Source organism: Oncorhynchus masou, chromosome 1 (genome assembly GCF_036934945.1).
Source record: "Oncorhynchus masou masou isolate Uvic2021 chromosome 1, UVic_Omas_1.1, whole genome shotgun sequence".
In the NCBI taxonomy this organism is placed as follows: domain Eukaryota; kingdom Metazoa; phylum Chordata; class Actinopteri; order Salmoniformes; family Salmonidae; genus Oncorhynchus; species Oncorhynchus masou.
The window spans coordinates 8466974-8480693 of record NC_088212.1 but is presented as its reverse complement, the minus strand read 5'-3'; the positions used below and the strand labels follow the sequence as shown (position 1 = coordinate 8480693).

General features: G+C 43.7%; 1 protein-coding gene across 1 annotated transcript; it reads left to right on the top strand.

Annotated features, from left to right (window-relative positions):
• The first annotated feature begins 848 nt into the window (after positions 1 to 848).
• On the top strand, positions 849 to 11331 carry LOC135512431 (protein-lysine 6-oxidase-like). Its single transcript, XM_064934493.1, has 7 exons — positions 849 to 1665; positions 1814 to 1922; positions 2955 to 3086; positions 5618 to 5774; positions 9695 to 9790; positions 9989 to 10104; positions 10367 to 11331. The coding sequence occupies exons 1-7, from the start codon at positions 1035 to 1037 to the stop codon at positions 10371 to 10373; spliced, it is 1248 nt and encodes a 415-aa protein (XP_064790565.1). The 5' UTR covers positions 849 to 1034; the 3' UTR covers positions 10374 to 11331.
• The last annotated feature ends 2389 nt before the right edge of the window (positions 11332 to 13720 follow it).

The following is a 13720-nucleotide window of genomic DNA, read 5'->3' as shown; positions in this document are numbered from 1 at the left end:
GGTGGCAACCTCTGTGGCAGCCCGGTTCACTTGTTATGAGGGGGGGGGGTAACCTCTGCGGCAGCCAGGTTCACTTGTTATGAGGGGGGTAACCTCTGTGGCAGCCAGGTTCACTTGTTATGAGGGGGGGGGGTAACCTCTGTGGCAGCCTGGTTCACTTGTTATGAGGGGGGGGGGCCAGGTTAACCTCTGTGGCAGCCAGGTTCACTTGTTATAGGGGTGGGGGGGGGTGATACTTAGCCTACTGAATCATTTATTTAAAGGTAACCAAAATACCAAAAATGGTATCAAGGACTAAGAGGAGGTCATTTGTTGCTATAACAGCAAATGTGTCACAGGCCTACAAGATAAGTAAAGCAGACGAAGACAATGCATAACCATCAAGGTTTGGAAACCAACTCACCGTTCCAGGGCAGCCAAGAACTTCTTGGTGTGTGAGGGAACACCACAAATTATATCTCACTAAAAAGTGTGAAAGGCATTGAACAAACAAAGAGACAAATCTTACACAAGTCAACAACAATTCTCAGAACTCAATTTGATTTTGATCAATCCGCTTTCACCTAAGATGAAATCTTCTGAAATATTTGAAAAGCAAAACTACTCCTTTTATTTTATAATGTAGAGAAGTTTTGTTCCCTGTGAATACACAGAACAACATTTATAGTAAGGCAATACTTAGTATTATAAAACCGGATGTGTATTGCACCACTGACACCATTATTGTTATATGAATTCATGGGACGTGACGTGCCCGTGCTAGTGCCAACCACTTCCACTTCCTCGGCAGCGCGCATGCGGATGTCACTTGTGTAACTGTTCCAGAAACTTTAAAACTCACACCCCTCGATCATACTCCACTTGCGCGTTCAATATGCGAGATTGCCTGAGCAATAGTTCCTCTCGCTACAGGCCTAAATTTGATTCTACTCGGTTAGTGAGAGAACATTCTCCAAAATTCTGCTTCCTAACAAATTATATTTAATTTTGTATTTTTCCATGTGGATATATCATTCACTCATTTGATTAGTATAATGAGGGGTCTTGGCTTTGAAGCCTGTTTATTGACACAGCTATGCATCCTCAGTTGCATAATGCAAACAGTTCTTACGCAGGATGCTTCGCCATCAGCAGCTTTAAGGCAGAGAATGTCATGGCAACACAACGGGCAGGTGTTTAGTATACCTAGCCACGGTTCTGAATATCAGCCATCGGGACGAAGAGATCGAAAAACAGGTTCAGCTCAACGGAATCACATAGTTGTCGTTATCAACAATAATGAGACGGCTGAAGAGACGAATGTGCACAGATACCCTGCGCCAAGAGGCTCTCCAAGGCGGCCAGCGCCGGGTGTGCAATTACGCACCGCGCGTCGACGTCCTAATGGGGCGATTAGACATGAAAGACCCGAAGAGAACCGGGAGACTGCTTCAAGACCTTCAACATCAAATCGCACCGACGACAAACCCACATCTACTAACTCTCCACCACTGAGTAATTTGAGAAGAGAGGATATGATGGTTGGAGATGACCCGAACAACCCCTATAAATCCATTGGTTATAATCCCTATAACCCCTATTATAATTATTATGATGCTTACTACAGACCGAGAGCCAGAAGCAGAGAGCCGCATGGTTATGGCACAAGTTATCATCAACACGGAGGTAAGTGCAATATTTCCCTTCCAGTAATTCACTTTTTAAATGCATTTTTTTTCTCTTACATTTGTAAGGCATTTTATTCCAATTCATTCTTTCTAACAGCTTGCTTTAGGCTACTTAATGATAATTGCGTTTGTTACATGATTGACAGGTCTCCCTGACTTGGTGCCTGACCCATACTATATTCAAGTTTCCTCCTATATCCAGAGGTTGCCCATGTACAATCTGAGATGTGCAGCCGAGGAAGGTTGCCTCGCAAGGTATTCTCATACTGCAGTGACCATCCCACTCTACACTGTGTACAAAACATTAAGACCACCTGCTCTTTCCATGTCAAACTGACCAGGTGACTCCAGGTGAAAGCTATGATCCCTTATTGATGTCACATGTTAAATCCACTTTAATCAGTGTAGATGAAGGGGAGGAGACATGTTAAAGAAGGATTTTTTAAGCCTTCAGACAATTAAGACATGCATTGTGTATATGTGTGCCATTCAGAGGGTGAATTTAAGTGCCTTTGAACGGGGTATGGTAGTAGGTGCCAGGCGCACCGGTTTGAGTGTCACAAACTGCAACGCTGTTGGGTTTTTCATGCTTCAAGTTTCCCTCCCCTAACCGAACAATGGTGGTCTGCCCTACGGTCACAGCCGGTTATGACACAGCCTGGGATTGAACCCAGGTCTGTATTGAAACCTCAAGCACTGCGATGCAATGCCTTTGACCACTGCACCACTCGGGAGGCTTGGGCAAAGGCTTCTTCATGTTTTGTATACCCAGTGTATATAGCTAGTTATTTTATACCAAGCCCAGACATGAAACGACTCTTTAGATGTGTATCTATGCTGAACTCTAACGTAAAGAATATTTCAATTCTTTATTTAGAAATTACAACAGGGATATAGCTACGCAGAGTGAAGTTGTTAGGGTCTACCAGGGATTGAACCCTGGTGTGTACATGTGTTGAGAGAGCGGGGAGTGTTACCACTCAGTCATGGTTCTGACACATATTACAGTAGTTAAACCTATAGTAGCTGTATATTCATTAACAGTAGTAACCGACAGTGCCAGACTCCAGTTTCCTTTCAGCAGTTCAAAAGGACATTTAGGAAACAATTTAATTAATTCAATTATTTAGTTAATCGTGAAGACTATGGGTCAAGAATTATTGGACTAGAGTTCCTGGAATGTAAAAAGTTGTATAAGAAATGGAATTGATACATGAATTAAGTGCATTAACATATGAACTGTTTGAATGTCTAAGAGACCATATGTTCTCCCCTGTGACGGGACAGTTCTGCTCAGGGCGTGGCCGACTACGACACCCGGGTGCTGCTGCGGTTCCCCCAGCGCGTGAAGAACCAGGGCACTGCTGACTTCCTGCCCAGCAAACCTCGCTATGCCTGGGAATGGCACAGCTGCCATCAGTGAGTTGTGGATAAGGATGCATAAACATGTATGAATAGATTCAGATTCAGAGATTCAGATTCAGAGATTCATATTCATATTCAGAGATTCATATTCAGAGATTCAGAGATTCATATTCAGAGATTCAGATTCAGAGATTCAGATTCATATTCAGATTAAGAGATTCAGTTTCAGATATTCAGATTCAGATATTCAGATTCAGAGATTCAGATTCAGAGATTCATTTTCAGATATTCAGATTAAGAGATTCAGATTAAGAGATTCAGATTAAGAGATTCAGATTAAGAGATTCAGATTAAGAGATTCAGATTCAGAGATTCAGATTCAGAGATTCAGATTCAGAGATTCAGATTCACTATCCACCAGGGGGGAAATGCATTTGGACAAGTGGTTAAAAAGACGGTACGTAAAACAAACTACAGAAAATAATTCATTCAAATTTCTAAAGCTACACATTTAAAAGTGCAATATGGTGTATACTGGAGGAAACAACGGACTATTATACAGCCTAGTGGCTGTTGGAATAACAGAGTCCCCATATCTGTATACTGGAGGAAACAACAGACTATTATACAGCCTAGTGGCTGCTGGGAAAAAAGAGTCCCCATATCTGTATACTGGAGGAAACAACAGACTATTATACAGCCTAGTGGCTGTTGGAATAACAGAGTCCCCATATCTGTATACTGGAGGAAACAACAGACTATTATACAGCCTAGAGGCTGCTGGGAAAAAAAGAGTCCCCATATCTGTATACTGGAGGAAACAACAGACTATTATACAGCCTAGTGGCTGCTGGGAAAAAAAGAGTCCCCATATCCGTCTGTTTTCATTTTCTTTTGAAGAAGTCTCTTTGCCCTTGTGCAGCTGCTGCTGTGACTGAGTTTTGAGTGAATGGGATGAGTACTGTCCTGTAAAATGCTTTTCAAGTTTTAGGAGGATGAGTTTTGAGTGAAGGGGATGAGTACTGTCCTGTAAAATGCTTTTCAAGTTTTAGGAGGATGAGTTTTGAGTGAACGGGATGAGTTCTGTCCTGTAAAATGCTTTTCAAGTTTTAGGAGGATGAGTTTTGAGTGAAGGGGATGAGTACTGTCCTGTAAAATGCTTTTCAAGTTTTAGGAGGATGAGTTTTGAGTGAAGGGGATGAGTACTGTCCTGTAAAATGCTTTCAAGTTTTAGGAGGATGAGTTTTGAGTGAAGGGGATGAGTACTCTCCTGTAAAATGCTTTTCAAGTTTTAGGAGGATGAGTTTTGAGTGAAGGGGATGAGTACTGTCCTGTAAAATGCTTTCAAGTTTTAGGAGGATGAGTTTTGAGTGAACGGGATGAGTACTGTCCTGTAACATGCTTTTCAAGTTTTAGGATGATGAGTTTTGAGTGAAGGGGATGAGTACTGTCCTGTAAAATGCTTTTCAAGTTTTAGGAGGATGAGTTTTGAGTGAAGGGGATGAGTACTCTCCTGTAAAATGCTTTTCAAGTTTTAGGAGGATGAGTTTTGAGTGAAGGGGATGAGTACTGTCCTGTAAAATGCTTTTCAAGTTTTAGGAGGATGAGTTTTGAGTGAAGGGGATGAGTACTGTCCTGTAAAATGCTTTTCAAGTTTTAGGATGAGTTTTGAGGGACGGGGATGAGCACTGTCCTGTAAAATGCTTTTCAAGTTTTAGGAGGATGAGTTTTGAGTGAAGGGGGATGAGTACTGTCCTGTAAAATGCTTTTCAAGTTTTAGGAGGATGAGTTTTGTGTACAGGTTGGAGACCCGATTCTTGATCTATAACCAATTATCCTTCCCGCCATCTTGATCAAGCGCTGAAGCTTGACTTGGTCTTCCACACGCATATCAGACCAAAGGACAGCACACTCTGCAGGACAGATTTATAGAACATTCATAAAGATATGGCGGTCGACATTATGGTTCGGTTTGCCTAAAAAAATGTATATCTCAAATCAAATCAAATGTATTTATATTGCCCTTCGTACATCAGCTGATATCTCAACGTGCTGTACAGAAACCCAGCCTAAAACCCCAAACAGCAAGCGATGCAGGTGTAGAAGCCTGCTGTCATTGTGTCTGTACACTACAGATAGTCAATATCATATGATGCAAAACACATCCTCATCAGTTTTTGCTCTTTCTTCAAAACCTTGCCCGCTGACATATTGGGGAATTGTATTAACTAATGGACTAATGAACAAAATACTCAAATATATATTTGGATGTAACTATCCCTTCAAGCAGGTTTCCATAAGCCTGTACAGTTCCACAGGGTTGGGGTGTGGTGGAGAGAGCTCTCAACAGATCTAGATGCACTATTGTAAAGTGGCTGTTCCACTGATGTCAGAAGGTGAATTCACCAATTTGTAAGTCGCTCTGGATAAGAGCGTCTGCTAAATGACTTAAATGTAAATGTAAATCTACACAGACTAGTGTGTATAGGTTATTACTGCGTTTGCAATACCAACATTGAAAGCAGTGCATCATTTAGAGTCCGTGTGGTCTGGTCACTGATGTGAATACGTCCCATGTATTCCAGTCACTTCCATAGCATGGACGAGTTCAGTCTGTACGAGCTGCTGGAGACCGGCTCAGAGAGGAGCGTTGCCGAGGGACACAAGGCCAGCTTCTGTTTGGAGGACACGTCATGTGACCCGGGATACTATAGACGCTTCGCCTGCACGTCTCACACTCAGGTCTGTTATTACTGTACCGGCACCCTATTTCCCCATTTAGTGCACTACTTTCTTATCAGTGTCCATAGGGCTCTGGTCAGAAGTAGTGCACTATATAGTGAATAGGGTGCCATGTGGGATACAATCCTGTGATCATCACCTTATGCTCCACTATAATACCAGCCCATTAAACAGCATGCAATATGTGTTTTTTTTCTTCACTGGGGGGGGGAATCAATGTTGTTTCCACATAAATTTAAACAGAAAAATTAAAATCTGTGTGATGATGTCGAATAAACGTGGGAAAACTGATTTGGATTTGCAAAAAAAAAAGTCATAAATTGAAGGGAATAATTACCCATGGTGACATTTGTTGAATTTACGTTAGATGACAACTAAACCAAAACAAGGTGTTGAAATGAAGTACTTGTATGTGCCCAGTGGGAAGAGAGGCCTGGCTATACATATTAGTTTGCATCTGAGAGCTTTCACCATTCAATAGTAGAGACAGAACCGGATCGGCTCTATTCAGTGTAAAGTGTTGTATCTTTTTATTCATTGTGATGTTGTGATTCCCGTATCTGTTTGTCCTGTTGTGCTAGCCTGGTCCCAGATCTGTTTGTGCTGTTGTGCTAGCCTGGTCTCAGATCTGTTTGTCCTGTTGTGCTAGCCTGGTCCCAGATCTGTTTGTGCTGTTGTGCTAGACTGGTCCCAGATCTGTTTGTGCTTTTGTGCTAGCCTGGTCTCAGATCTGTTTGTCCTGTTGTGCTAGCCTGGTCCCAGATCTGTTTGTGCTGTTGTGCTAGCCTGGTCCCAGATCTGTTTGTGCTGTTGTGCTAGCCTGGTCCCAGATCTGTTTGTGCTTTTGTGCTAGCCTGGTCTCAGATCTGTTTGTGCTGTTGTGCTAGCCTGGTCCCAGATCTGTTTGTGCTGTTGTGCTAGCCTGGTCCCGTATCTGTTTGTGCTGTTGTGCTAGCCTGGTCCCAGATCTGTTTGTGCTGTTGTGCTAGCCTGGTCCCAGATCTGTTTGTGCTGTTGTGCTAGCCTGGTCCCAGATCCGCTTGTGCTGTTGTGCTAGCCTGGTCCCGTATCTGTTTGTGCTGTTGTGCTAGCCTGGTCCCAGATCTGTTTGTGCTGTTGTGCTAGCCTGGTCCCAGATCTGTTTGTGCTGTTGTGCTAGCCTGGTCCCAGATCCGCTTGTGCTGTTGTGCTAGCCTGGTCCCAGATCTGCTTGTGCTGTTGTGCTAGCCTGGTCCCAGATCTGCTTGTGCTGTTCTGCTAGCCTGGTCCCATATCTGCTTGTGCTGTTGTGCTAGCCTGGTCCCAGAACTGCTTGTGCTGTTGTGCTAGCCTGGTCCCAGATCTGTTTGTGCTGTTGTGCTAGCCTGGTCCCAGATCCGCTTGTGCTGTTGTGCTAGCCTGGTCCCAGATCTGCTTGTGCTGTTGTGCTAGCCTGGTCCCAGATCTGCTTGTGCTGTTGTGCTAGCCTGGTCCCAGATCCGCTTGTGCTGTTGTGCTAGCCTGGTCCCAGATCTGCTTGTGCTGTTGTGCTAGCCTGGTCCCAGATCTGCTTGTGCTGTTGTGCTAGCCTGGTCCCAGATCTGCTTGTGCTGTTGTGCTAGCCTGGTCCCAGATCTGCTTGTGCTGTTGTGCTAGCCTGGTCCCAGATCTGCTTGTGCTGTTGTGCTAGCCTGGTCCCAGATCTGCTTGTGCTGTTGTGCTAGCCTGGTCCCAGATCTGCTTGTGCTGTTGTGCTAGCCTGGTCCTGTATCTGTTTGTGCTGTTGTGCTAGCCTGGTCCCGTATCTGCTTGTGCTGTTGTGCTAGCCTGGTCCCAGATCTGCTTGTGCTGTTGTGCTAGCCTGGTCCCAGATCTGCTTGTGCTGTTGTGCTAGCCTGGTCCCAGATCTGTTTGTGCTGTTGTGCTAGCCTGGTCCCGTATCTGTTTGTGCTGTTGTGCTAGCCTGGTCCCAGATCTGCTTGTGCTGTTGTGCTAGCCTGGTCCCGTATCTGTTTGTGCTGTTGTGCTAGCCTGGTCCCAGATCTGTTTGTGCTGTTGTGCTAGCCTGGTCCCGTATCTGTTTGTGCTGTTGTGCTAGCCTGGTCCCAGATCTGCTTGTGCTGTTGTGCTAGCCTGGTCCCAGATCTGCTTGTGCTGTTGTGCTAGCCTGGTCCCAGATCTGTTTGTGCTGTTGTGCTAGCCTGGTCCCGTATCTGTTTGTGCTGTTGTGCTAGCCTGGTCCCAGATCTGTTTGTGCTGTTGTGCTAGCCTGGTCCCAGATCTGTTTGTGCTGTTGTGCTAGCCTGGTCCCAGATCTGCCTGTGCTGTTGTGCTAGCCTGGTCCCAGATATGTTTGTGCTGTTGTGCTAGCCTGGTCCCAGATCTGTTTGTGCTGTCATGTCAAGCCATGCCAAGTGACATGGAGTTGACATGACAGTTGTTGTGCTAGCCTGGTCCCAGATCTGTTTGTGCAGTTGTGCTAGCCTGGTCCCGTATCTGTTTGTGCTGTTGTGCTAGCCTGGTCCCAGATCTGTTTGTGCTGTTGTGCTAGCCTGGTCCCAGATCTGTTTGTGCTGTTGTGCTAGCCTGGTCCCAGATCTGTTTGTGCTGTTGTGCTAGCCTGGTCCCAGATCTGCTTGTGCTGTTGTGCTAGCCTGGTCCCAGATCTGCTTGTGCTGTTGTGCTAGCCTGGTCCCAGATCTGTTTGTGCTGTTGTGCTAGCCTGGTCCCGTATCTGTTTGTGCTGTTGTGCTAGCCTGGTCCCAGATCTGTTTGTGCTGTTGTGCTAGCCTGGTCCCAGATCTGTTTGTGCTGTTGTGCTAGCCTGGTCCCAGATCTGCCTGTGCTGTTGTGCTAGCCTGGTCCCAGATATGTTTGTGCTGTTGTGCTAGCCTGGTCCCAGATCTGTTTGTGCTGTCATGTCAAGCCATGCCAAGTGACATGGAGTTGACATGACAGTTGTTGTGCTAGCCTGGTCCCAGATCTGTTTGTGCAGTTGTGCTAGCCTGGTCCCGTATCTGTTTGTGCTGTTGTGCTAGCCTGGTCCCAGATCTGTTTGTGCTGTTGTGCTAGCCTGGTCCCAGATCTGTTTGTGCTGTTGTGCTAGCCTGGTCCCAGATCTGTTTGTGCTGTTGTGCTAGCCTGGTCCCAGATCTGCTTGTGCTGTTGTGCTAGCCTGGTCCCAGATCTGCTTGTGCTGTTGTGCTAGCCTGGTCCCAGATCTGTTTGTGCTGTTGTGCTAGCCTGGTCCCGTATCTGTTTGTGCTGTTGTGCTAGCCTGGTCCCAGATCTGTTTGTGCTGTTGTGCTAGCCTGGTCCCAGATCTGTTTGTGCTGTTGTGCTAGCCTGGTCCCAGATCTGCCTGTGCTGTTGTGCTAGCCTGGTCCCAGATATGTTTGTGCTGTTGTGCTAGCCTGGTCCCAGATCTGTTTGTGCTGTCATGTCAAGCCATGCCAAGTGACATGGAGTTGACATGACAGTTGTTGTGCTAGCCTGGTCCCAGATCTGTTTGTGCAGTTGTGCTAGCCTGGTCCCGTATCTGTTTGTGCTGTTGTGCTAGCCTGGTCCCAGATCTGTTTGTGCTGTTGTGCTAGCCTGGTCCCAGATCTGTTTGTGCTGTTGTGCTAGCCTGGTCCCAGATCTGTTTGTGCTGTTGTGCTAGCCTGGTCCCAGATCTGTTTGTGCTGTTGTGCTAGCCTGGTCCCAGATCTGCTTGTGCTGTTGTGCTAGCCTGGTCCCGTATCTGTTTGTGCTGTTGTGCTAGCCTGGTCCCAGATCTGCCTGTGCTGTTGTGCTAGCCTGGTCCCAGATCTGTTTGTGCTGTCACGTCAAGCCATGCCAAGTGACAAGGAGTTGACATGACAGCGCAACGAGACCTGGGACCAGGCCGTTTTGAACCAGTTGAATGGATGAATCTCTTTGTCTTGGGTTGATTGTTTTAGGGACTGAGTCCTGGATGCTATGACACCTATAATGCCGATATTGACTGTCAGTGGATTGACATTACCGATGTGACACCTGGGAAGTATATCCTTAAGGTTTGTTGCCATATTTTGTTCTATATTATTAGCTAAGGAGGTTTCTAATCCTGTTTTTATATTGTATTCATATATATTGTATCAAATAAACATTTTTGATATTACTGTCCAAATTCAACCTACTGTAGCAACACGATGTGAATGATTCCTAACCTAACATACTTTATGCCTTCATATATTATTATTATTTTTTTACAGATCACTGTAAACCCAGGTCACCAGGTTCCAGAGTCCAACTTTGACAATAATGTTGTTCGTTGTAGTGTTCAATACAGGGGCACCTCTGTCCAGGTTTCAGGGTGTACTGTTACATCGTGAGTGCTGTCTTTTGTCCATTATGGGGAGGGGGGGGGAGGGATACCACACCAAGGGATGAATCTATGTCCTTTTTCCCCCCTTGTGTCCCGACTCATCCTATCCTTCTCAAAGCACATTGTAGCAGAAGGTCAGAGGTTTTGCCCCTCAGAGGAGAGAAAGGACACAAGGAATCAAGATTTGCCTCTGTAAAATACAATACTGAAAATGATTGCTGGCATGATGGGTTCTTTCTTTCTATCCATCTATCTATCTATCTAGGTACTAAGAACAAAGGAAACACCACCAAAGAAGCTTGACGATGATTCGCAAAACAAGACAACAACCAACATGGACGGACAATCAAATATGAAGACATTATTGTTTACAGTATTTCTTGGTCTGAGTTTCCCGCAAAGCGTAACATTTTTCTCTTTCTTTCTTTTCTTTTTTACTTTATGAATATTCCTGGTTTAAACAATATCATATTACACTATTCACCCTTCTTTTTAAAGCATAGTGTGCAAAGTTGATAGAGACAAAGGTCATGGATGAGAAAGACATACTGTAGTAAGTATTTCACTGTTGACGAAGCATGAGACATAACATTTGATTTTAAATTTATCTTTTCAAGCATCATTTTGTTTGGAATGGTAAAAGGTTTAATTGATTTGTTGTGGTATACATTATACATAAAATGGTTGTTTAGGTGCTAATTTAAGATTGTTACTGTATGGAAGTTTTAGTATAATGGATATATTTAATCAAATGTTGCCATTTTAAACAATGTTTACAATATACGTGAAATATTGGTGCTACATTTACTTGGGTTATGTAATAAATATTGGTGCTACATTTTGAGACTGGAGGAAAGTTAAAATATTTGTTTTATTGGGACTATAGAGAATTATTTACTTGTTTGTGTATATACATTTGCATTTGAGTCATTTAGCAGATGTTCTCATCAACATTGACTTACAGTAGTGAGCGCATTTTGGATATTTTCTATACAGGTAACGAAACATACTCTTTTAAGCTAGTTCTACTGAAATTCTAACCATACTGTACATATTGGCGGGCTCATGTGTTTCGTGTTCCATTCATGATACAACACAAAGATCTGCAAATGTATTGTGAATGCAATTTAAATCAAGTTTGGATTTTATTTGAAATTGCCTTTATTTTTTATTGTCTCAATATTTGGAGAGAGAAATAGACAGTGTAAACACAATAAAATACTTAAAGTTCTCCCAAATCATGTCACATTTTTATCATTAAGCGACGTGGGCTCTACTTTGAAAAACTGTGGCAGGAGCATAATTTAACATATTTTACCAAACCTGTTAATAATTAACAAAATCAGTTATTAAAATCTCACAGGAATGTCAATTAAAGTTGCTTGACTATTTTCCATGTTCAAGATCACCACAACAAAATAGCAAGAGTTCAAGACACGACAAGATTGTATAAAAAAGACCCCCAATAACTTTACAGTATATTCTTCTTGTTGAGAGGGTTTTGAAATATATTAACTCGTTTTAAAGCATATAGGCATTCACAGGAAAAGCACATGTAGATTGACTGACTTTATATTTTATTTTAACTAGGCAAGTCAGTTTAGAACAAATTCTTATTTTCAATGACGGCCTAGGAACAGTGGGTTAACTGCCTGTTCAGGGGCAGGACGACAGATTTGTACCTTGTCAGCTCGGGGATTTGAAATTGCAACCTTTCGGTTACTAGTCCAACGCTCTAACCACTAGGCTACACTGCCGCCCCGCACTGCTGAGCTGACCTGACATTTAACTCAAAGTCAATGAAACGTCCTTATTCCTTAATGTTATTAATGGTTTAGGTCATCTCCTCACACTGTTCCTGACCCTGGCAGTCATTATGAATGCAGGTTGTGGGTGAATACAAATTCCACCTGTTGGATATCCTAACTCAGAATAATGTGAATTGCAGGTGGGTTAAAAAAATGTTTTTTGAAATTATTGCCAGGTTTTCCAGAGATCCCGTTTGGAAGATTCTTGGATTAATTCTTTTTCTGTATATTTTGCAACCCTACTCGCAGACCTCATGTGACCTGTAAACCATGAGTATCAAGCCACTGTATTGAGGGTAAAGCTTAGCCTCAAAATATGGCCTGATGAGATATGTAATGTATTGTCACAATGAGTTGAATTATAATGATAATGTGCCACTTGGTGAAGGCCACAGGACTGAAAATTAACCAATTCAACAACCATGTATGTCTCGGTCACTAACAAATACAGTCACCGGTGGCAACTCTACCATTCACTCAAAAAGGCAAGGCATAGTTTATCATAGCTGATATAACTCAAATCTGGAACCTCTACATGTTCACAGTGACTTTCAGTTTGTGTAACGACTACAACATCACTAAGTAACTACTCAGATATTTTAAGTGTGAAGGGTGACATGGAAATGACCCCAGCTCTGATGGGGTGAGAAATGTGTAGGTGTAGGTATAGGTAGGTGTGTGTGTGTGTAAGTCCATCCCCTCTGCAAAACATTAAACAGTAAACTTTCTAGTGGGAATTGGGGAGGGCTTTTAAGGGCACAACGGTGGATCACAGATCAGTCCAGACATCTCATTTACACACAAGACTATGGTATCTCACACTGAGTGCTCATGCAGGAGTCAGAACCTATCAGAAGAACATGAGGTTTAACTGACAGCTGATCCACGAGGTGAAGAACATTTCGTTGACCATTTGGGACCCCTTTTTTTTGTCAGTGAGAGAGATGATTCAAGTCACCGACCAAAGCAAATGAGATTTGGTTCCTGGGGATCTCATCAAAACGTATCTCTCTGGAGGTGAACAACATGGAGACACAGGAGAACCTCAGAGAGCATGTCTCTCATTATTGTGCCCCCCCCTGTATGTCAGGGGGGGGGGGACAATAATGTGTGTGTTCAGTCCTGGATACTCTGCCGCCCTAGGCAAGACAAAAAACACGCCCTCCTCCTTTCCCCACAAAACTAGAATAGTGCACAGTATCGGCCTACGATGGACAACCTGGAGTCACAGGAGAACCTCAGAGAGCATGTCTCTCATTATGTCAGAAACTAGAATAGTGCACAGTACACAGTGGAAGTGTTTTGAATGTCCATCCGTTGTACTGTGAAGGAAATGCCGCTCTGTCATCGCTCATCCATATATTTATATGTATATACTCTTATTCCATTCCTTTACTTAGTTTTGTGTGTATTAGGTAGGTAGTTGTTGTGGAATTGTTAGATCACTTGTTAGATATTGCTGCACTGTTGGAACTAGAAGCACAAGCATATCGCTACACTCGCAATAACATCCACTAAGCATGTGCATGTGACCCAAAAACTTTTGATTTGATTTGACATGCAGGAACCAAACCGATGTAACGTGTCTGAAACCAGTATAAGGGAACTAACGGGACTGGCCCGGTGGAGCTCCTGATCAATGTGTGTACTTGGTCCATTGAGTTGGTTGGAACCTCACCAGCATGATGATAATAAACAAGGATTCATTTAGGATTGACTTAGAGTGTCCCTGTGTAAGAATTTCCACGACCATTTGTAAAAAAAGGCAATTGCATTGGCTTTATAAGCAGGCCTGCTGACTCCGGGCAAAA

What these genes read in the sequence shown, in the direction of transcription:
- LOC135512431 (XM_064934493.1), top strand. Translation starts at nt 1,035, where the DNA reads ATGAGGGGTCTTGGCTTTGAAGCCTGTTTATTGACACAGCTATGCATC. An exon ending in CCTGCACGTCTCACACTCAG is followed by an intron (nt 5,775 to 9,694) that starts GTCTGTTATTAC and finishes TGATTGTTTTAG; the next exon opens with GGACTGAGTCCTGGATGCTA. An exon ending in CTGGGAAGTATATCCTTAAG is followed by an intron (nt 9,791 to 9,988) that starts GTTTGTTGCCAT and finishes ATTTTTTTACAG; the next exon opens with ATCACTGTAAACCCAGGTCA.